At 46.4% G+C, this 19,416-nt stretch overlaps 3 protein-coding genes and 1 long non-coding RNA gene across 8 annotated transcripts; all 4 read left to right on the plus strand.

Annotated features, from left to right (window-relative positions):
* Nucleotides 1-2,191: 2,191 nt before the first annotated feature.
* On the plus strand, nt 2,192-6,748 carry LOC120682027 (calmodulin-binding protein 60 D-like). Of its 4 annotated transcripts, none has more exons than XM_039963760.1 (9): nt 2,192-2,438; nt 2,518-2,676; nt 3,453-3,528; nt 3,612-3,679; nt 3,776-4,272; nt 4,377-4,537; nt 4,625-4,828; nt 5,261-5,495; nt 5,920-6,748. In XM_039963760.1, the coding sequence occupies exons 2-9, from the start codon at nt 2,549-2,551 to the stop codon at nt 6,534-6,536; spliced, it is 1,986 nt and encodes a 661-aa protein (XP_039819694.1). In that variant the 5' UTR covers nt 2,192-2,438; nt 2,518-2,548; the 3' UTR covers nt 6,537-6,748. The 4 variants fall into 4 exon arrangements, with proteins under 4 accessions (XP_039819694.1, XP_039819695.1, XP_039819692.1 ...); XM_039963761.1 differs by having other exon boundaries at nt 2,218-2,438; nt 3,782-4,272; nt 5,917-6,748; XM_039963758.1 differs by having other exon boundaries at nt 2,220-2,438; nt 5,917-6,748.
* A 1,332-nt stretch (nt 6,749-8,080) lies between these two features.
* On the plus strand, nt 8,081-9,655 carry LOC120680658 (protein AUXIN-REGULATED GENE INVOLVED IN ORGAN SIZE-like). 2 transcript variants are annotated; one of them, XM_039962174.1, is made up of 2 exons: nt 8,081-8,475; nt 8,850-9,655. In XM_039962174.1, exon 2 carries the CDS (start codon nt 9,060-9,062, stop codon nt 9,486-9,488), a length of 429 nt encoding a protein of 142 aa, XP_039818108.1. In that variant the 5' UTR covers nt 8,081-8,475; nt 8,850-9,059; the 3' UTR covers nt 9,489-9,655. The 2 variants fall into 2 exon arrangements, with proteins under 2 accessions (XP_039818108.1, XP_039818107.1); XM_039962173.1 differs by having other exon boundaries at nt 8,093-8,367.
* A 3,650-nt stretch (nt 9,656-13,305) lies between these two features.
* Nucleotides 13,306-15,625, plus strand: LOC120681151. Its single transcript, XM_039962684.1, has 3 exons — nt 13,306-14,593; nt 14,668-14,924; nt 15,008-15,625. The coding sequence occupies exons 1-3, from the start codon at nt 13,906-13,908 to the stop codon at nt 15,623-15,625; spliced, it is 1,563 nt and encodes a 520-aa protein (XP_039818618.1). The 5' UTR covers nt 13,306-13,905.
* Nucleotides 15,626-16,113: 488 nt separating this feature from the next.
* On the plus strand, nt 16,114-16,414 carry LOC120682798. Its single transcript, XR_005678609.1, has 2 exons — nt 16,114-16,175; nt 16,260-16,414. It is a non-coding gene; the product is annotated as an uncharacterized LOC120682798 (long non-coding RNA).
* The last annotated feature ends 3,002 nt before the right edge of the window (nt 16,415-19,416 follow it).

Genomic DNA, 19,416 nt, shown 5'->3' on the forward strand with positions numbered 1-19,416 from the left:
CTTCCTCTGCTGATTCTGAGTGCACAATCGCTTGAACAAATTCATCAGATCCTTATTCTTGAGCCGCTCATAAAAATTAGCAGCCATATGCCTCACACACCACCTACTGACAACATCTGGCTATATAGGAGGTGAAAATGGACTACCTTCTTGGAGCTGCCTTATAGCTGCAAGAAGACCTGCATGCCTATCACTGATACGGCAAACATTAGGCCTTCCAGCAACAACGTGATTCTTTAGACGTTAAAGAAACTAGTACCAGCTTTCTGTGTTCTCATTCTCAACAAAGGCAAAGGCGATGGGAACTATCTGCTTGTTGCAATCAATTCCGATCGCCGTCAGTATTGTTCCCTTATATTTCCCTGTTAGGAAAGTGCCGTCAATACACAGAACAGGAAGGGAGTAAATGAAGGCGCTCACACATGCACCAATGCAGAAGAAAGCTCGCATCAAAATTCGTGGCCCCCTGACAAGCTCGGTACACTGTATGTATCAAAAGCACTTTCAGGTTTTCTGTGCACAATTGCTTCAAGCATACGACGTAGGTTGTCATATGAAGCCTCATAAGTGCCAAACCGCATCTCAAACACTTTTTTTTAGCCCGCCAAGTCTTTGCATAGCTGATCACATACTGGAAATTCTGTTCAATGTCCCTAATTATCAATGCAGGCTCGTAATCCATTTTGTCAAGAATCACCCCATACATCTTCTTAGTCACGAAAGTAGATGTGATATTACGGTGATGTCCCACAACACCTGTCAATCTACAAGTATGTGGTGTAACAATTAAACATTCCCAATGTGTTTTGAACTCCCCCTTGTAGACATGCACTCGCCATGTACAATCTCTATCTGCACACCTCACATCGTATTCTTTGCTGCTAGACTTCATCACTCTGAATTCCTTCCTCAGAGATATAGCCCAGACCTTCACATCATCCTTCACATCTTCAATGGTACGATACTTTGTCCCTTGTATGACCTCATTCACTCTGTATTCAAACTCCGGACATCTAATATCTTGTACCACTGGATTTCCAAAACCCTCTTCATGCCATTCACCTAGCACTGGGAAGCGCTCATCGTCCTCATCGTCCTCATCGTCCAATAAGTCCCCACATTGCTCCATTATTTGTGCATCCTGGTCTTCTTTCTCCATGTCCTCCACAATTCTTGGTATCCGCTCGCCTTCATCTGCTAAACCTTGTGGTTCTGGTTCTGGAGCTTGTACGTTCTCTTCTTTTTTATCCTCTTCCAACTCTTCATTCCAGTCATATGTTGTGTGTGTTTATCCTTCACCTAAATCACCGACCTTCTGGTGAATCTGAATTACCATTGCAAGAGGCCACCCTCTTTGAAGAGCTGCGTGCATGTAATGCTTCCATTCTTCCGTACTACTTATAAGCGTCAACTCCCAAAAATTCCTATTTGTTTCCCAGGAAGTCACGGTATGAACCGTAAGTAAATGGGTCTTTGAATTCACATTGAACTTCCCGTGAAGCCATTTGCGTATGGAACCAAAACTCCTCTATAAGGGTTTATCTAGATTGCACTGTCTTCGTTCCAATGCTGGTTGATTTACTACATAGAAATCACGAGTAATTCTATAGAAATCACCGTAATGAACTTGAAACGCCACCTTGCTCGACATATCTGGCCATTCAAAGACTTAATTTTAATTTAACCAGTTTCTAAATCTATGGTACGGCTTCAATTATAACCACTAATCCGAACCCTAAGTGGTTACAATTATAAAAAACACTAATCATAAAATTAAAAATACAAAAAAATTTAGAATGACAAAGTTGAGAAATATTGTTTACCTGCGGTTCGGATCTAAAATCCGGCAGGGCTTCGCTCTTGCAACTCCCTCCCTCACACCACGTCTTTCCTTTTTCTCTCTATGGATGTTGTTTGCTGTAAATGCAGGTGGGGGACCTCAGTTTTTATATTGGGGGAGCCTGCCGCCCCCTGCCGAGCGGTCGGCCTGCCTGCCGCCCCTCCACCGGGCGGTAGGGGCCTCTATGCGATAAAACTTAAATTTTAATTACACATAGGTCCCTATCGCCCGACAGGGGCGGTGCGGCAGGAGTATAGAAATGTAAATTGTGAAACAAAAAATATATTTCTATAAAAAAACGTTTTTGAAAAATATAAAAAACGCCCCACACCCGCCCAGCGCCCACAGATCTCTCCGTCTCTCTCTCTTGCCGTCGCCGTCGCCCGCTCGCCCAAGTCGTCGCCCAGTCGCTGCCCAGCTCAGCTCCGACGCGAGCAGAGCAGAACCGCGCAACGCAAGCGCGCGTCTCTCCCTCCACAGCTCCGGCTCCGCTCCGCTGGACGCGTCACGGTTCGCTGCGGACCTGTTTTCGCGGCGGCTGCTGAGGCGGTAGGTAGCAGGCGGCTCGTCGTCCCTGCGCCGCGCGGCCGCGCTTCCGGTGATGGATTTTCCTCGGGTTTCTTTTTTGTGGGCGGGGATTGCTTTTGTTTGATCCGGGATTCTGGTGGTGCGTGCAGATCTGACTGGCGGCTTCGGGTCGACGCGGAGATGCAGAGGCAGGGGCGGCACCTGGAGCGGTCCAACTCGAAGCGGGCGCTCGACCATGGTGGCGGCGGCGGCGGCTGCGACGACGATGACCGCGCGCCTAAGCGCCCGCGCGTCCCCGCCCTCGCGAGGTGAGCGGGTTGAACCTGGCGCGGTTGGACTGTTGCGGAGGGGGTTGCTGCTGATTCAGTGCACGTGCTGCTTAGTTTGTGGATTAGTGACTTTGTTTGGCTAAGTAGCAGCAGTTAGAAGCAAACGTTGACTCGTAAATCGTACACTTGATTGTCAGTTCGGTCTCTAATGCGGTGCAAATTCTGTGGATCACTGGATCCCAACTTGAGTGGCCCAGTAAATCAGGATGGGTCAGAAACATTGTTTATGAAGGTAGAGCAGGTCATGGATTGATCAATTTAGCTCACAGAAGTGCTTAAAAGGATGGGTATGAACTCAGTATTGTAGTTTCGTCCACATAGAATCTGTGCCTCTTTGTTTGGGGGATTGTGTATGAGCAGAGCACCATCCATGCCCTTTCAAACACCTTACTTTCAAAAATGTATGGCAGCATTTATTGTGATCTATAACACCCTTAATCAGTAATTAAACCACGTTGTTTTCCTTTTGAAGTAGTACATCTATAAATTAGTCAGTCAATGGTGTTGTCTATTGTTATATAAAGTTTTAAATGCTGAACAGTGTTCTTAATAGATATTTGCTTGTTTAGTTTTTAGTTTCTAGGTGTCATTGGTTATCCATTTTTCTAAGACCATTTGAAAACCAGTGAATTATGACGCAGCTAAGAATTTAAACTAGGTAATTTATCATCGATAAATATCTACACAGACAAAAAAATTGTGATGGATAAGTTTTGCATGTGCCACACTTTAATATATTTTCCTGGTGGTTGCAGTGTCATTGTAGAAGCCCTCAAGGTGGACAGTTTACAGAAGCTTTGCTCATCACTGGAGCCGATTCTACGCAGAGTTGTGAGTTGAAGCCCGAGGATGACTTTTGATATAACCATCTGACAGCTTTTCTTATCATTAGTGGCTTAATGTTTGCTTTGTAGGTCAGTGAAGAAGTAGAGCGTGCTTTAACCAAATTGGCCCCGGCTGGTCCTGCTAGGATCCAAGGAAGGTACAAAATTTCGAACTTGATCATTTATGGTGTTTCTGCAGTTTTATCTGGATATACCGCAATAAGTTGTGAACTTCTCATACCAAATAAAAACAGGAGCAGCTCTCCCAAGCAAATTGAAGGCCCTGATGGTAAAAATCTCCAGCTTCAGTTTAGGACTAGGTTATCCCTTCCACTCTTTACTGGAGGGAAAGTAGAAGGCGAGCAGGGAGCAGCAATTCATGTTGTGCTGCTAGATGCAAACACTGGACATGCCATTACTGCAGGACCTGAGTCATCTGCGAAACTGGATGTTCTAGTGCTTGAGGGAGATTTTAATAAAGAGGAAGATGCGGGTTGGACTGAAGAAGACTTTGAAAGTCACATAGTTAAAGAACGTGAAGGGAAGAGGCCTCTTTTAACTGGTGACCTCCAGGTGACCCTTAAAGAAGGTGTTGGGACCATTGGAGAGCTTATTTTTACTGACAATTCCAGCTGGATAAGAAGCCGGAAATTTAGACTTGGGTTAAGAGTCTCTTCAGGGTTTTGTGAAGGAATTCGGATTATGGAGGCAAAAACAGAGGCTTTTACTGTTAAAGACCACAGAGGCGAATGTATGTTCATCTACTATGCTGTCATTGTTTAATGATCTAACAATGATCTAACTTATAGTTCTTATTCATCTTATTCATGAATATGATATCTGAGGTTTTTTTAGTGTACAAGAAGCACTATCCTCCTGCACTAAAGGATGAGGTATGGAGATTAGAAAAGATTGGAAAGGATGGTTCATTCCACAAGAGATTAAACTCAAGTGGAATTTATACAGTTGAACACTTTCTTCAATTTCTTGTTAGAGACCAGCAGAAGTTAAGAAGTGTAAGTCTAGTTTTCTAGCAAACTACAGTTCATCAACTTTGTAGTCTTGTAACCAATACTTCCTTTACTTTTTGGCTGCTTTGGCAGATTCTTGGCAGTAACATGTCAAATAGGATGTGGGAAAGTCTTGTTGAGCATGCGAAGACTTGTGTTTTGAGCGGCAAGCATTATATATATTACTCAAGTGATGCCAGAAGTGTCGGTGCAATTTTCAATAACATATATGAATTCACTGGTTTGATCGCTGATGATCAGTTCATTTCTGCTGAAAATCTCACTGAAAACCAGAGGGTCAGTGTCCTTACAATGCCTTCTATAACGCTTGTCTTGGGAGTCACATATCTTGCTAACACTTGATAGTTGATATTCTATGGATTGAGATTCTTGATCTCATGACCGCTGACAAAATTTCATGGCCCCCCAAAATATTTCTCCTTTCATGGTCCATGAATTTCTGTTGCCATTCTTGGCTCGAGTGTTCTGCTATTATTTTGACATAGGCACACATTTAGCAAACTGCTCCATTTCTGCAACAAACTGCCTCGATATTTCAGTTATATATCAGTGTTTTCTCATGCAGCCAAGAAATTTCAATTATCTCTCCAGTTCTCTCTCCCAAATTGCTATCCGTATAAGATGTGAAGTTTTTAGTACCTGTGTGACGATAATTTAAATATAAAACCATTTGCTCCAAAAGTCACAAGCTCACTTAACTGATCACAGGTTTTTGCTGACACGTTGGTGAAGCAAGCATATGATGATTGGATCAATGTTGTAGAATATGATGGGAAGGCACTATTGAGATTCAAGCAGAAAAAGAAATCTGTTATGACTAGAAGTGAAACAGCAAAGTCTTCATCAAGTGACCCTGCATCAAATGGTTTAATGCATTCGCAGAAACAATTGGTAGGAGGTCCTGCAAATGCTGAGCAGTCTTCCCTGAGCAATATTAGTGAAGGTATCTAGATTTGGACTCATCTAGCTTTAACATTCATTTTCAGTATGTTTCTTGTGGACTTTCTTTGCTTTTCTAGTAGTATTTCTTGAGCAGTATTTCCACTTTCTTTTATGCAGTTTTTTTACATTGCTCTGTATCTGTTGAATTATACCGGTTATAGGACCTATACATAACACAAAAACATGGATTCTTTTGTTGAGTCTGACTGTCTGACAATATCAGTAGTTGTTCCTGATTGAATTTAGTTTAATGCTTCAAAAGCAACGTTGATATTAATGTCATTTTAGCAAAAATAAATCAACTATTTACCCGCTGACAATTATTCTGCATTTATGTGTCAACTTGTTTCTTTATTCACTTAATTATTGTCAATCGCTGACTACTGCTAGCTTGAGCTTATAAGCATATTTCCCCTGTTCAGCAGATGCAACTAGAATCGCATCCATCGGGAATCAAGTAGCAAGAGGTTATGCAGCCAATCCTCAGGACATGGCACCAAGTATGACCATGCAGTTTGACATGAGTTCGTTGGCCCCTGAAGGCCAGTTCAGCGGTTCGTCCATCCAAACTCAAGCTTCAAGAAGCTCCAACTTGCTAGCACTGCGCCCTATGCAGCAGCAGCAGCCGCTGCTGCAAAACTTTGAGTTCTCCAGGCTTGGTGGTCAGTCCATCCAACCTTCAGCTCTCAACCCTTACGAGGACTGGTCGCGGTTACAGGAGAACCACGGAGGTGCCGATGACTACTTGATGGAGGAGATAAGGGCGAGGAGCCACGAGATACTGGAGAACGATGAGATGCAACAGATGTTGCGCATTTTGAGCATGGGCGGGGCACCGACCGGCCTCAGCAATGTCGACAGCTTCCCTTCGTACCCATCTCCTGCCCCAGCCTTCAGCTTCGAGGACGACCGCTCTCGCTCTCGCTCGTCCGGTAAAGCCGTTGTTGGGTGGCTGAAGATTAAGGCCGCGATGCGGTGGGGCATCTTCGTCAGGAGGAAAGCGGCCGAGAGACGAGCTCAGCTTGTTGAGCTTGAAGACTAGCGGGTGCGGGGCTGGAGTGTTCAGCTTATTTCCGCAGAGGGCTAGCAGATGCTGCAATGTTGTAATTGTAACACGCCTCCGTTGCACAATAGCTCCATTGATATTTGTAACTAATGGCAACATTGGATGGGATGACGATTAAGACCGAGCTTTTACAAATGAACTCACATTTGTTGTATACTTGTATAGATGTCCGGAGATATGATGGTCACTGTCATGGTTTTGCTAGGGGTCGTGTATGTATGCCTAGTTAATCCTCTGCCTATAACCCTACTGTGAAATTTACTTGTGCGAGGATCAAGGGAAGAAGGGGAAGGTCTACAAGCTCATTCGTTCTGCAGCCATCGAAGGGAAAGATGTGAGTTTCGCCTCCATGAGAGCATCGATCGGTATAGAACTTTTATTCAGTGAAGCTTTGTGTTGGTGCCCATTAGCGTAGCATAGCCACTGTGAAACCTATCATTAGCGCTTGCCACGTGACTCACGTGGAAGGTAAAACCAAATCGAGGCTTCTTGAATGTGGGGTTAAGTGAGGTACACGTGGTCATTTTGTCCCCTACAAATACAATGCGCCCGTACGAAAACGTGCTTGTTCTCTCATGTACCAGCAGAAAGGACGGCCAGTTAGTTTCTATCGCTGTGTTTGTTTGGTTGTGGCTGGTGGCTGGTGCTGATTTGTTATGAAAAAACATTACTGCTGACTAGCTGGTAGCTGGTGGCTGGTGTTAATTTAGTATGAGAGAACAGTATTGTTGGCTGGTTGGCTGACAAGCCAAACGAACATAGCAATCTGTACTCGCGCTTAATTACGCAAAGTTGAAATATTGACTGTGTCAAGGGCCAGCCAGGGCGCTACGTTTTCTGGCCAAATGCCCAATGATCCGAAACTTGAACGCAACCTGAATCAGCTGGATTGTGAAACAACTACCCGTACGTGGCCGGGAGACGCCAAGGGCCGGGCATGCTGACTCGGATTAGGTGGGGCTACTGATTCATCTGTTCCGCTCCGGTCAGTCCCCCATGGTTCGTAGAACAGAGACAGCACAGCAGCGGCGCTGCCTGAGCACTATCAGGCACGCGACGAGACACGGGCACAGGGCACGCCACCACCAGCACTGAGCACACCAGTAAACAAGTCTGCATTGCCACCAGCCAGCAGCCAGCGATTCTCCGAAGCAAAGGCCAAGGCCAGCAGGCAGCAGCTAACCACGACTTGTCTAACCCCCCTGGAGATTAATTACTAATAATTGTTAAAGTAATCCAATGCGCCCCTAGATTTCCGGCGTTGAGAATGGCCTAAACAAACCGCCCGGTGCATGGCTGGCGGCGATAGCATCGAGAGTGGGCGGGCGAGAGAGCCGGGAGCTCCGACGGGGCGCGGGCGCGGCAGGGGTGCGTGGGGGCGGCCGGGCGCATAGAAAAACCCCAGGAGATGGTAGGGAAAGCACGTACGAGACGACAGAGAGGGCGGGGCGGCCGGCCAGGGGAGACGAACCCCGGCCTGGACCTGGATCATCCCTCCTCCGCCTGTATAATATTCGGCCACCATCGCCGCAACTTGCACCCCGGGCGACGACTAGTTGCGCCAGGTGCAATGCATCCGCCTCTCTCCCTCTCTTCTCCCGGCCGGCCCGGCCTCTCTCGCAGTCGCAGCTCAGCAGAGTCTGTCTGCTCACCCGTCTCGTCTCGACTCTTCCCCCCTAGCCTGCCTAACTGTCTGCGTCGCTGTGCCCATCCGGCACCGGCAGCACTCGCCGGCCGGCTGGCCTTCCCTGATACCGAAGCTAAATCTGGCATGGGAAGATGCTGCCGCCGCCATCGGTCTCGGCAGGTATGCGCCCGACGATCTCGAGACGCGGGCTCGCTCTGCCTGCCTTTTGCTCGATGCTGATGTTCCTATGCACTGCATGTGATTGTATGCATGCGGCCCCATGTAGAGGTAGTACTAGAGCACAAGCTTTTTTTTGTTGCTATTAATCTATCGACCATCGTCTTGTGTACAAGCTTAGTTCGCTGATCTGACAGGACTTTGCTACTCAATCGATCGACCTCTTTCGTGTATATTCTTTCAGCTAAAGAGTTGCCGGCCGGGTTTATTTTGTCTCGCCCTTTTCTGAAACAACAAGGAATTGGATGTCTTTTCGCCTCCTACCCGCTGCCTTTACGAGTTTTTCCTCCATTTGTGTGCGTCGTCTTTTACCAGCTTTTCCTGCTCGTAAAATAACACACACGCATAATAAGCCGCCGCCGATCATCCATTAGTTCGATCGATCACTTCATGTGCTGATTAGATCTTTCTTGGTGAAATCGCAGGCGAGCTAGATCTGGCCTGATTCGGCGATCGGACAGTCATCAGAGTTAACGAGATCGAGAGCTAGCTTCATGACCTTCATCAGCTTCACGACTCCAGTCAGCTAGCTACTAGCAACTGGTGGTGCAGTGTGGACGCGTGCCTTGGACTTGAAGAAGGCGCACGCAAAGGGCAAGGCGTCGACTGGACCGAGCGCTCCGGCTCCGATCCTCATGTTCTTGAGCCCGAGGAATGAGCCCCCGGAGGACATCCAACAGCTGATCGCCGTCAACCGCGCCGGTCCCAGCCGCAGCCCGCCCGCCGCGCCCGGCAGCAGCGACATGGAGAGCGGCAGGGGCGGCGGCGCGTCATCGTCGTCGCGCGCGTCGTCGGACCACCAGAAAGCGGTGGCGGCCCACAGGGAGGAGGAGCCTGGCAGCCACGGCGGCGGCTTCTGGGCCAGGTACTCCTCGGCCTCGTTCCTGCTGCTCGTCGGCGTCACCGCGTCGCTGGTGATCCTCCCGCTCGTCCTGCCGCCGCTCCCGCCGCCGCCGTCGATGCTGATGCTGGTGCCGGTGGCAATGCTGGTGCTGCTGCTCGTGCTGGCGTTCATGCCGACGTCGACGGCCGGCCCCGGTCCGGCGGGCCAAACCTACTTGTAGATAATCATCACATCGTACTCTTTTTCTTTTGTCCTTTCGTTCGGATTTTGTGATAGAGAGATAGGCATGCATGGATGAATCCTACCTCCTCATTGTTGACCGGCTAATTAATGTGAAATCTAGTTACATATACAGCTGGTATAGTACTTACACTCAAAGTTCAGTGATATATACTACATATATCAAGTGGTTGATTCATATAGTTACATTGTAATTTGTTGTTCTCTACCAGTCTAGTGTATGACTGTACTAGTCATACTATATATATGTAGGCTATATCAAACCTAATACTAGTTTCTAGGTGAGTAGGTGATAGTGTTGAGTCCATCATGGCAGCTACACAATCGAATATCGGCGAAAAAAAAATATGAGCACATCATGAGAAAACCAGTCATATAAATACCATCATGGAGTAGTGATTTCTTACAGATCGTGCAATATAATTAAATGTTCAGCAAACTCAAGACAAACCAAGACATATATAATAACAAAAAAGAATCTCCACAACAGCATATAGAAGTTTTCGCATAGATACATATTACCATAGTTATTATTTTTATCCATTCTACTTGACTTTTAGAAAAACAATTAAAAAAGCACACATGCACAAGGGCGCACGTATGCCCTCTTAGCAAGTGCAATTGCAAAGTTCAGATATAACAACCACAACTGTACTTCAAGATGTTTGAGTATATATGCGCCTTTACACTTAGTGATCATGCAAAAAATGTTGAGCTACTCAAAATAAAAGAAACGGACATAATAATGAAGAATCACCACAAACACCATACATAAATTTTCAGGAGATATAAATATTGCCATAGTTATTATTTTCTATCTACTCTACTTGGTTTTGAAAAAAATAATTCCACGGAAACTTTGATTTTAGTAAGAGACTTTAATTTTAGTAAAACTTCTTTGGCTTTAGCCATATTTATAGAAAAGTGTATTAACAACTATAATACCAAATAAATAAATATATTTTATTTCATATTTATAAAACTATATATGATGTCAAACCAAGAGGGAAAGATATCATGTCGGTATTATATATGAGTAGGAGTATATGAGTACTGCCTCCATCCTGAAATGTAGGGCGTCCAAATTATGGAGTAGAGAAAATATATATGTACTTTTTATTAGTGCATTGTTCAGTTAATTAATTGCTTAATTTTCAGCCGGTTGTTCTGCCTACACCAAAACCAAGAAGATTAGCATGCCTTTTTTACTCCACCTACCCACTGTAATTGATTTTTTTTACAAAACTAGCACCAAAATCAAGAAAATTAGTATACCCTGTTTATATAAAGGATTCTAGAATATCTTATATTTGAGTATAATTTTAAATCCTCCAATACCTTACCTCCTAGAGAGCATGTATATGCATAGTACCATTAAATGGTCAAGTGCATTGCACCTGGGTTCCCTATTCTCCTTTATGCCGCCGGAACACAAGCTGTCTGTCGCACAAGGCCAGCCTGACCCAGACACGCTGCGGATCCCCCCCCCCCCCCCTCCCTACCAAAATGCATACGATCGAGTGCCACGCACGACAACAAAAACAAAATAAGGTCTTGTTTAGATCCAAAAACTCAAAATTCAATTTTTTTTGTAAATCGTTTGCATGGTGTACTAAATATAGTCGAAAAATAAATCGCATTACATAAATAGACTGTAAATCGCGAGACGAATCTAATGAGACTAATTAGAATGTGATTAGATACTAAATTGCTACAATAATGCTACAATTAATATGCTCTAATGATGGATTAATTAGGCTCATTAGATTCGTCTTGTAGTTTATAGATGAGATCTATAATTAGTTTTGTGATTAGACTACATTTAATATTTCAAATGTTGAAGATTCCCTTCTAAAAATCCAAAAATGCAAAGTGGTCTAAACAGGGCTTAAGGGCATGTACAATGGTTAGACGACAGAATAGATAACCTATACAATGGTGTGTCCGTGTGACTGTCTGCAGGCTATTTAATACATTCCTAGGCACATGAAATATGGTGATCAAACATGTGAATGGATCTTTGTGTATTGGTTTGTGGCATAAAAAAATCATTTGCGAATGCAAATAAATCAAAGCTTGTTGCATTGGCCAGCAATGCCTTGTATGTGTTTCCTGGGATTAGTGTTTGGTCATCTACAAGTATCCATGCAAGAGACAAGTGAATTTCAAATGCAGCAAAAGAGGAAACAAACTGTCCGGTAGCATGGTACATATGTCTGAAACTGAAAGCTGCTAGGATTCACACAAATTCAGCTTTGAGCTATCTCCAGGAAATATGCATATCATTATCATATCACTAGTTGGCATCACATGAACGCACAGTAGTGCATCTCATCCAATCCGCTGTCCAAGCACGAGCGCAGGCTAGGAGAGAAGGGTGACCGGCAACTCGGGCAGGATGCGGACAGCAAAACTGAAGGCCGAGCAGAGCACCGCGCACCAGGAGAAGGCCAGGTGCACCGCGCGCCGACAAGCACCAGGAGAAGGCCGAGCACCGCGCGGACGCCACGGCACGCGCGTGCCCCTCACCAGGACGCACGGCCACCACGGCGCGGCCGTCGACCCCGCCTACCCGTCCGCCGGCACCACATACCCGGCGTCGGGCGTCGTTGGACGGCGGCGCCCGCACCAGCGCGGCAGCGGAGGCCCTCGCGGTGCTCGGCGGGGCAGGCCCGTGGCCAAGGGACCCGGAGGAGGCAGGCGCACCTGGCGGCCCTGCGCAGGGCGGCGCACGGCGCTCCTGCGGCGGCACAGGCGGGTCGGAGCGGCGGCATGGCGGCGTTCCGGCGAGTACACCGGCGAACGCGTGGATGTAACCAGAGCATGAGCATCAGGGAGCCATTGGGCTTCGGGCTTTATACCTAGCTCGAGCGGAGGGAGGCCGAGGTGAGCCGGCGATGTGGAGGTGGATCTTGGGTGTCACTAATGGCCGGCGGCCAGGGAATCTCCGATTCCCGGCGAGGTGGTGGTCGGGGTTTGGATCTGAGCGGAGCGGTGGTGGAGGGAGCTAGGAAGGTGGGAGAGCTTCCAATGGGAAGAATTTGGAATCCATGGAGGATTAGTGGCCAAATTTGGCCGGCGGGCGCCGGCGGACCGGAAGCAGAGCAGAACCGGGGCGCGGCGGCCTTGGAGGGGGCGCGGGCGTGGGGGCAAGGCAACACGGTGTGGAGCAGCACCTCCACGGGATTTCGTAGGGGATCCGTCGTCGCCGGCAACGTCTCACAGTTGCTGCTACAACAGAGGCGCAGAGCCGTCGCGTTCCCTCGGGCAACGGGGCGAGGCCGTCGCCTCGCGAGAGGACGGCAGAGGTCGTCGCCTCCCGGTTTGGTCTTGAAAATCATAATAAACCGGCAATAGACAGCATCATAATTACCGTTGTACATGTCCTAAGGACGGGCGCCTGGATCGAAATGAGCTAGGTAGGGTGCCAGGGTGGTAACAGGGTTCAAAATTTCGGTCGGTTTTCGGCGAAATTTCGGTATTTTTCCCGTTTTCGCTAGACACCGGGAACAGAAATTTCGGTAGATTTCGGGATTTTTCGTTTCGAAATTTAAAAATTCAAAAAAATTTGTAAAAAAATATGTAAAAAATATGATAAAAAACTAGGTATTTTTCTGAGCGAGTAGCACTTGAAATAATTGAAATATAAGTTGATTTGGTTGGTTAAATTGACTAAATGGGTTCGGACCCGTTAACAATTAAGAGACCCGTTAACATTTTTAACCTACCCAACGCCCGTGACTCCGCCCACGGCCTTTCCCCACTCCCCTCGTCGCTCAGCTCTGCCGCTCCTGCGTTTCCCAGGCCGCCCGCCGCCGAAGCAGGTGATTCCGGCGAGTTGGACCGAAATTTCGGCGGTAAGGAGGCGGATTTCGGCCGGTATCCACCGGTATCCACCGGATCTCTGGGCCGGGAAGGCGCGGCGGTTTTCCGCCAACATCCCGGGCGGATTTCGGTGAAATCCCGGCGGAAAACCGCCCCTTCGGGCCGGATTTTTCCGCGGACACCGGAAAAAAAAGGTATGAGATGTTATTTTGTGATGGTGAAGCTTGTTGTTGTTGATCTAAGTGAGTTAGTTTTGATAAATGATGAACTTCATACTATTTTTGCAATGGGGAAGCTAGGGTTAGAGGGAATGTTAGGATTTGTTAGTTGTTTTGATATTCTAGCGACAATGTGAAATGTAATGTATAGAAAAAATTATTCCAACCTTTTGGATATGAGTTGTATTCAATATTACTGATGAAATTAAGAGCCGATTGATTCATGTCACCTAGGTAGTAAGTGATATAGAATAGTATGTAACCATAAAAGTATTTATATATATGGACTTGCATTATGTTATTATATGATATTCATGAACTTACACCGTGCTATTTTTCTGTAATTGTAGGATAATGCCAGACGTAGTGTGGGAGCATGGCCAAAAGGTCGGGGGTGGTTTCAAATGCAAGTATTGCAGGGAGGAGAAGGGTGGGGGAGGAGCAACACGGTTCAAAGAGCATTTGGCACATAGGGGGAAAGATGTGAAGGACTGCCCTTCGGTTCCGACCGAAGTTAAGGAATTCTTTAGGGAGCAGTTGGACAGGAATAAGGTTAGAGCAAAAGCAAGGGCCCGAGAAAGAGTGCTGAGGGACCAAGCAGCAAGGGGGCGGCACACTGACCTAGAGGAGGAGGGTGGCCAGGGGCACGACGAGGATGCAGAGCTACAGGCTGCCATACACCAGTCCCGCCAAGAGTATGACTTTATGCAGCAAGCTGGGCCACGATACGAGAGGGGTGGCGGATCTGGAGCTGCTTCTGGATCTAGAAGAGGTGGTGTTGGAGGCAGTGGTGGACCACAGCCTTCGATGTTCAGAAGGAGTCAGTCACAAGTCCCCGAGAGGGTTAAAGACTACCACCTAGGTTTGAGCAGTGCTCCACGGCAGCAAAGGATTGATACCGGCCCATGGACTGTCAAGGGGAGGACATCAAGAGAGCTTCTAGGGAGGGCATGGGCGAAGGCGTGCCATGCTGTCGGTATTCCCGGCCGGAAAGTCGATGACCCATACTTTAAAGCTGCGATCGTGGAGACCCAGAAACAAGGTAACAATGTATATTTTGAGCTACATTACATATCCTTCATTGTGATCTTAATGCTTTCTCTTCTATGACCGCAGGTGTTGGAATCAAAATACCATCAGGGAGGGAGATAGATGGAAAATATTTGGATGAGAATGTGAAGGAGATAGAGAAAGAGATAGAGAAGTGGAAGAACGAGTGGGATGAATGTGGAGTCACGATCATGTGTGATTCGTGGACGGGGCCTATGCGTAACTCGGTCATTAATTTCTTGGTGTATAGCGGTGGCACCATGTATTTCTTGAAGTCCATCAATGCGTCCGACAAAATACAGGACCATCAATACTTGTTGAAGGTAAGTCCATGTATCGATGCATTGTTCTCACCTTGGCATAAAATATAGAACCATACGCATATCACATTGGCAATGTTGTGCAGGAGATACGAGCAGTGGTCATGAAAGTGGAGCCTCACAATGTGGTTCAGCTTGTCACGGATAATGGTTCGAACTACAAAAAAGCCTGCAAAATTCTCTGTCACGAGTTCCCTACCATTGCATGGCAGCCTTGCCTTGCCCATACCATCAACCTTATGCTGAAGGACATAGGGAAGTGGCCGGAGCATGATGCTTGTATTCGAAGCGCGCAACGAATTTGCAGCTGGCTCTACAACTCCAATAATTTACACAGCATGATGAGGGAAGCCATCGGTGGAGAGTTGGTCAAGTGGAATATAACAAGATTTGGGACCAACTACATGTTCCTTGAAAGCATGTATAAGAAGAAGGACCAGTTCATGACATGGTTAGTGTCACCTGAGTTCCGACGGTCCCGCCACTTCAAAAGTGAAACTGGAAGGTACATTTACGAATGCATCACAAGTCTTGAATGGTGGGCGAATATGGAGTATGTGATCAATGATGTTGAGCCTCTGTACATGTTTTTGAGATTTGCTGACACAGACAAGACACCTAATTTGAGTGAGGTGACAATGGAGTATCAAAACATGAGGCAGACATATGCCAGCAAGTTCAGCAGTGACTACCCCCGGTGGTGAGGACATTGGTGATGATGATGATGATGATGATGATGATGATGATGATGATGATGATGATGATGATGATGATGATGATGATGATGATTCCAGTAGCAGTGAAGGTGATGGCAATGATGGCAACGAAAGTGGTGGTTATCGTATATCTCCTACTATAAGATTCACTGGGGAGGAGGACTTCACCCATGCAACACAAGATACAGATCATGGAGCACCTACTTCACAACGACAAACAACATCGACACAGCGACATGGTCGACAGGCCCCACTTGCATATGATGAAGATAGCTCCAACTCTGCCTCCAGTGGTCAGTACTACAACCCTTACAGTACTTCTCCCCCTGCAGGGGGCTTTCTGTGGCCACCACCAGGGGTGGTGAACCCGCCACTTCCGCAGGCAGTTGCAGCATTGCCTTATTTGGATTATCACGGCTACCTACCATATGGAGCTCCACAGTTGCAATATCGCCCACCTACGTACGTGTATTTGTCACCAACAGACGAGCCGTATGAGGGACCACCGGGAGAGAGATTTGAGGACTGAAGAATGCAGGTACTTATCCTATCAACAGAACTTATCTATACGTTTTGATTCCTCTACTTATTCAATTTATTTCACATAAATATTTAAATGCAGAGAATATGCTACATGGATTATTCTGGACTATGTCTTTGCCTCTGTTGTATCTTTCGATTGTAATAATTCTAAGGGACTTTGGATGTATTGCGTTCTATGTGTGGACTTTGGACATGAGTTATGTGTAATAATTCTAATGGACTTTGGATGTATTACGTTGTATGTGTGGACTTTGGACATGAGTTATGTGTTAAATGGTGTATTTGTCATTGTTTTGTGGAGTTATATATATGTTATGCATTATGAACTGTCAATATACACATAATCAGGGGAAATTTTGCCAAAATTTTCAATTTTTCCATATATACACATCATTTTCTGTTAATTTGCATCATTTTACGGTGACAAAACCGAAATTTCGGTGGAAATAACCGAAATTTCGGTCGGAATCACCGAAATTTCGGTCGGGATTCACCGAAATTTCGGTTTTTGAATTTGAATTCTCTTTCCGTTCGGAATTAGCGAAATTCGGCGAAATTTCGGCCGAAATTTCGTTTCCGGTAGTGGGCGGGATTCGGTAGAAAAACGAAAAGGTGAACCTTGGGTGGTAACGTCTTTCGCTGCGCAGCAACAAGTAGTGAAGTTACCGGCGAGTCACTTATCGGCGAGGCACCATGCACTGCACCGTACCGTGGCTATATCCGCGACATGCAGGAGCTGAAGCCGAACGTCGCCTGCATAGAGCCATAGACACAACGGTGCCACAAAATTCAGCGTCTGATGCCAGAGACAAATAGACTGATTGCCTGTGCTAACCAGCGTCCAGAAGAAGTACGCGAACTCGAACGCGTTCTGGAAGGGGATGAAGTGGATCGATCGATGAGGATGAGCACCACCCGTGGGCTCTGGAACAATGTTTTCAAATCGGCTGGTCGGTCCTGGTCGCCTAGGGACCGACCAGGCGATTAATCGTGATTAGTCGACGACCAGGTCGACCTAGTCGAGTCTGGTCGTTCCTTAATCGTCCATATGTCTACATGTTCAGTATATACTATATAGTGTATATATAATTATATATATACAATATAGTATACAGCAAGCAATTCTGCAGGTTTTGGTGACTTACTTTTGATATTTGCTCTCCAGAACTCCAGCTTCTTGTCCAAAACTCCATATTCTTCTTGCTGAATCCCTGCTGCTGAAACAAAAAAATGAAGTTGTTAGGAGAAAGTGAGAAACCTTCATGCTGCCTTGATAAATATTAAACAAGGAGTACTGCAGTAGAGATTTAGCAAACCATAACAGAGCACTACTGCTACAGCAGCAATGCAGCATACATAACCAAACAAAGTTCAATAGTTCAGTGCTGCCCTGGTCGAGAAATGCCCTGGTCGACCGACTAATCGCGATTAGTGGACGACTAATCGGACGACCAGGTTTCTGGTCGCTCTGGTCGGGTCGGTGGTGCTGGTCGGACTTGGAGAACCGACCTGGGCGATTAATCGGACGACTTGAAAACATGGCTCTGGAACCAGAACAGCTCGTCCGAAGGGCTCACGATCACGTCTGTCGGTCTGTGTTCCCCTCCTCGCTGGCGGCGAAGTGCTTCGTGGCGAGTTGGCGACCTCGTAAGCCAACTTGTTTATGGTGTGTTCCAGCTTTGCTCCGATCAGAAGCAGCTGCTGCAATGCAAGCAGGGCAAGAAACGTTGGCACAACAGGCAAAACAATCTTGAGCAAGTTGAAATGGTTTGTTTTACTTTCAGTAACACTGCTCCTTCTGTTCAGGGTTTAGGAATCAGTGGCTGGCTAGCTGTTTATATATTTGGATCGCACAAATAGTACTCACAGCCAACGGGATTAATGTGATCCGGAAGTTGGCGTGCCACCCTGAACCAAGAATTTCAGTAAAACATCACATTTGCGAATACTACTAAAACCATGCCTGGATACAGAACCGACAGACCTGAGAGCAAAATAATGGACATGCGAGGAAAATAATGGCCAGAACGAAGATGGTCCCTGAGCACGAAGGGAACAGTACGTAATATCCATCCATATATAGGTGCGATTATATGAATCGCTTCGGGTGATAGTTCCTCTAACATCACCTTAGAAAGAACTATGTCCAACTACGGTAGACAATTGGTTAGCCTGAACTTCATTAAGAAAGCGGTTACAACCAGACAAGTCTAGTAGGGGGGGAGGGAGAGAGAGAGAAATTTATAATACTTGCAGAAGCATTTCATGTGTCTATGATTTGTGGGTCCATATGAGAGAAGGCATTGGGAGGCGTCAACGAAGAGGCGTCGGGAGACGTTAGTTGAGTCTATGGTCGGTGGGCCATAGGTGCCGTAATGCCTCCCAACGCCTCCCGATGCCTCCAAAATTAAGAGGAATTGGAAATTCATGGCGACCTAGACAATTGGTTAGCCTGAACTTCATTAAGAAAGCGGTTATGAAAGATCGGATTGGGTGCTCTAGTCTAAGAGGAGGAGTGGGTGAATTAGGCAATTTAAAACCTTAACCTATGGCTCCAACTAAATTGCACAATATTAAACTAAAACACTATCTATATGTGCAACTACGGTTCTTCTAGTGTGAAACCCCTATCCCAAAAGAGTTTAGCAATCTATAACCTTTTCTATCAAGAGACAACTTTACGAAAGTAAAGGCACACAAAAATTACTAGTATAAAATACGGAAACGTAAAGAGCGGGATAGGAGGAAGCAAACTCTCGACGCGGGTGTTTATCCCGTGGTTCGGTTAGCCACAAAGTCACCCCTACATCCACGTTGTTGAAGCACTCACTAAGAGTATCGCTTCCGGCAATCAAGTCTCTTCTGTAAACACAATCACGGTCACATTGATCCCGTTTTCCACTAAGGAGCTTGTCCACGAAGGAAGAGGGTCTCCACGTCCCCCGTACAAGATTGTCATCGCCACTCCACACCAAGTCGGAGGGTCGATGACGTGCCGGCGAGCCACCAATGCTCCAAGGGGCCGGCGCACCGAGATCTTCTTGTTGGTTCACTCAAGAACCAGTTACAAGGCACAACACCTTGCTTGCTCACTCACTCAAGAGCTAATCTAGCACTTACACTCTTAAAGCTAGTGCTAAATCTAAAGATTTGATCAATATGCACTTGGGTTGGCTTGGAGAGTTTTCTGGGTGTGTTTGAGACTTGTAGCAACTCCACCAATCTTGAAATGACTA

This window comes from Panicum virgatum, chromosome 7N (assembly GCF_016808335.1).
Source record: "Panicum virgatum strain AP13 chromosome 7N, P.virgatum_v5, whole genome shotgun sequence".
Taxonomy (NCBI): Eukaryota; Viridiplantae; Streptophyta; class Magnoliopsida; order Poales; family Poaceae; genus Panicum; species Panicum virgatum.

What these genes read in the sequence shown, in the direction of transcription:
- LOC120682027 (XM_039963758.1), top strand. Translation starts at nt 2,549, where the DNA reads ATGCAGAGGCAGGGGCGGCACCTGGAGCGGTCCAACTCGAAGCGGGCG. An exon ending in ACCAGCAGAAGTTAAGAAGT is followed by an intron (nt 4,538 to 4,624) that starts GTAAGTCTAGTT and finishes CTGCTTTGGCAG; the next exon opens with ATTCTTGGCAGTAACATGTC. An exon ending in CCTGAGCAATATTAGTGAAG is followed by an intron (nt 5,496 to 5,916) that starts GTATCTAGATTT and finishes TCCCCTGTTCAG; the next exon opens with CAGATGCAACTAGAATCGCA.
- LOC120680658 (XM_039962174.1), top strand. Translation starts at nt 9,060, where the DNA reads ATGTTCTTGAGCCCGAGGAATGAGCCCCCGGAGGACATCCAACAGCTG.
- LOC120681151 (XM_039962684.1), top strand. Translation starts at nt 13,906, where the DNA reads ATGCCAGACGTAGTGTGGGAGCATGGCCAAAAGGTCGGGGGTGGTTTC. An exon ending in CGTGGAGACCCAGAAACAAG is followed by an intron (nt 14,594 to 14,667) that starts GTAACAATGTAT and finishes CTATGACCGCAG; the next exon opens with GTGTTGGAATCAAAATACCA. An exon ending in ACCATCAATACTTGTTGAAG is followed by an intron (nt 14,925 to 15,007) that starts GTAAGTCCATGT and finishes AATGTTGTGCAG; the next exon opens with GAGATACGAGCAGTGGTCAT.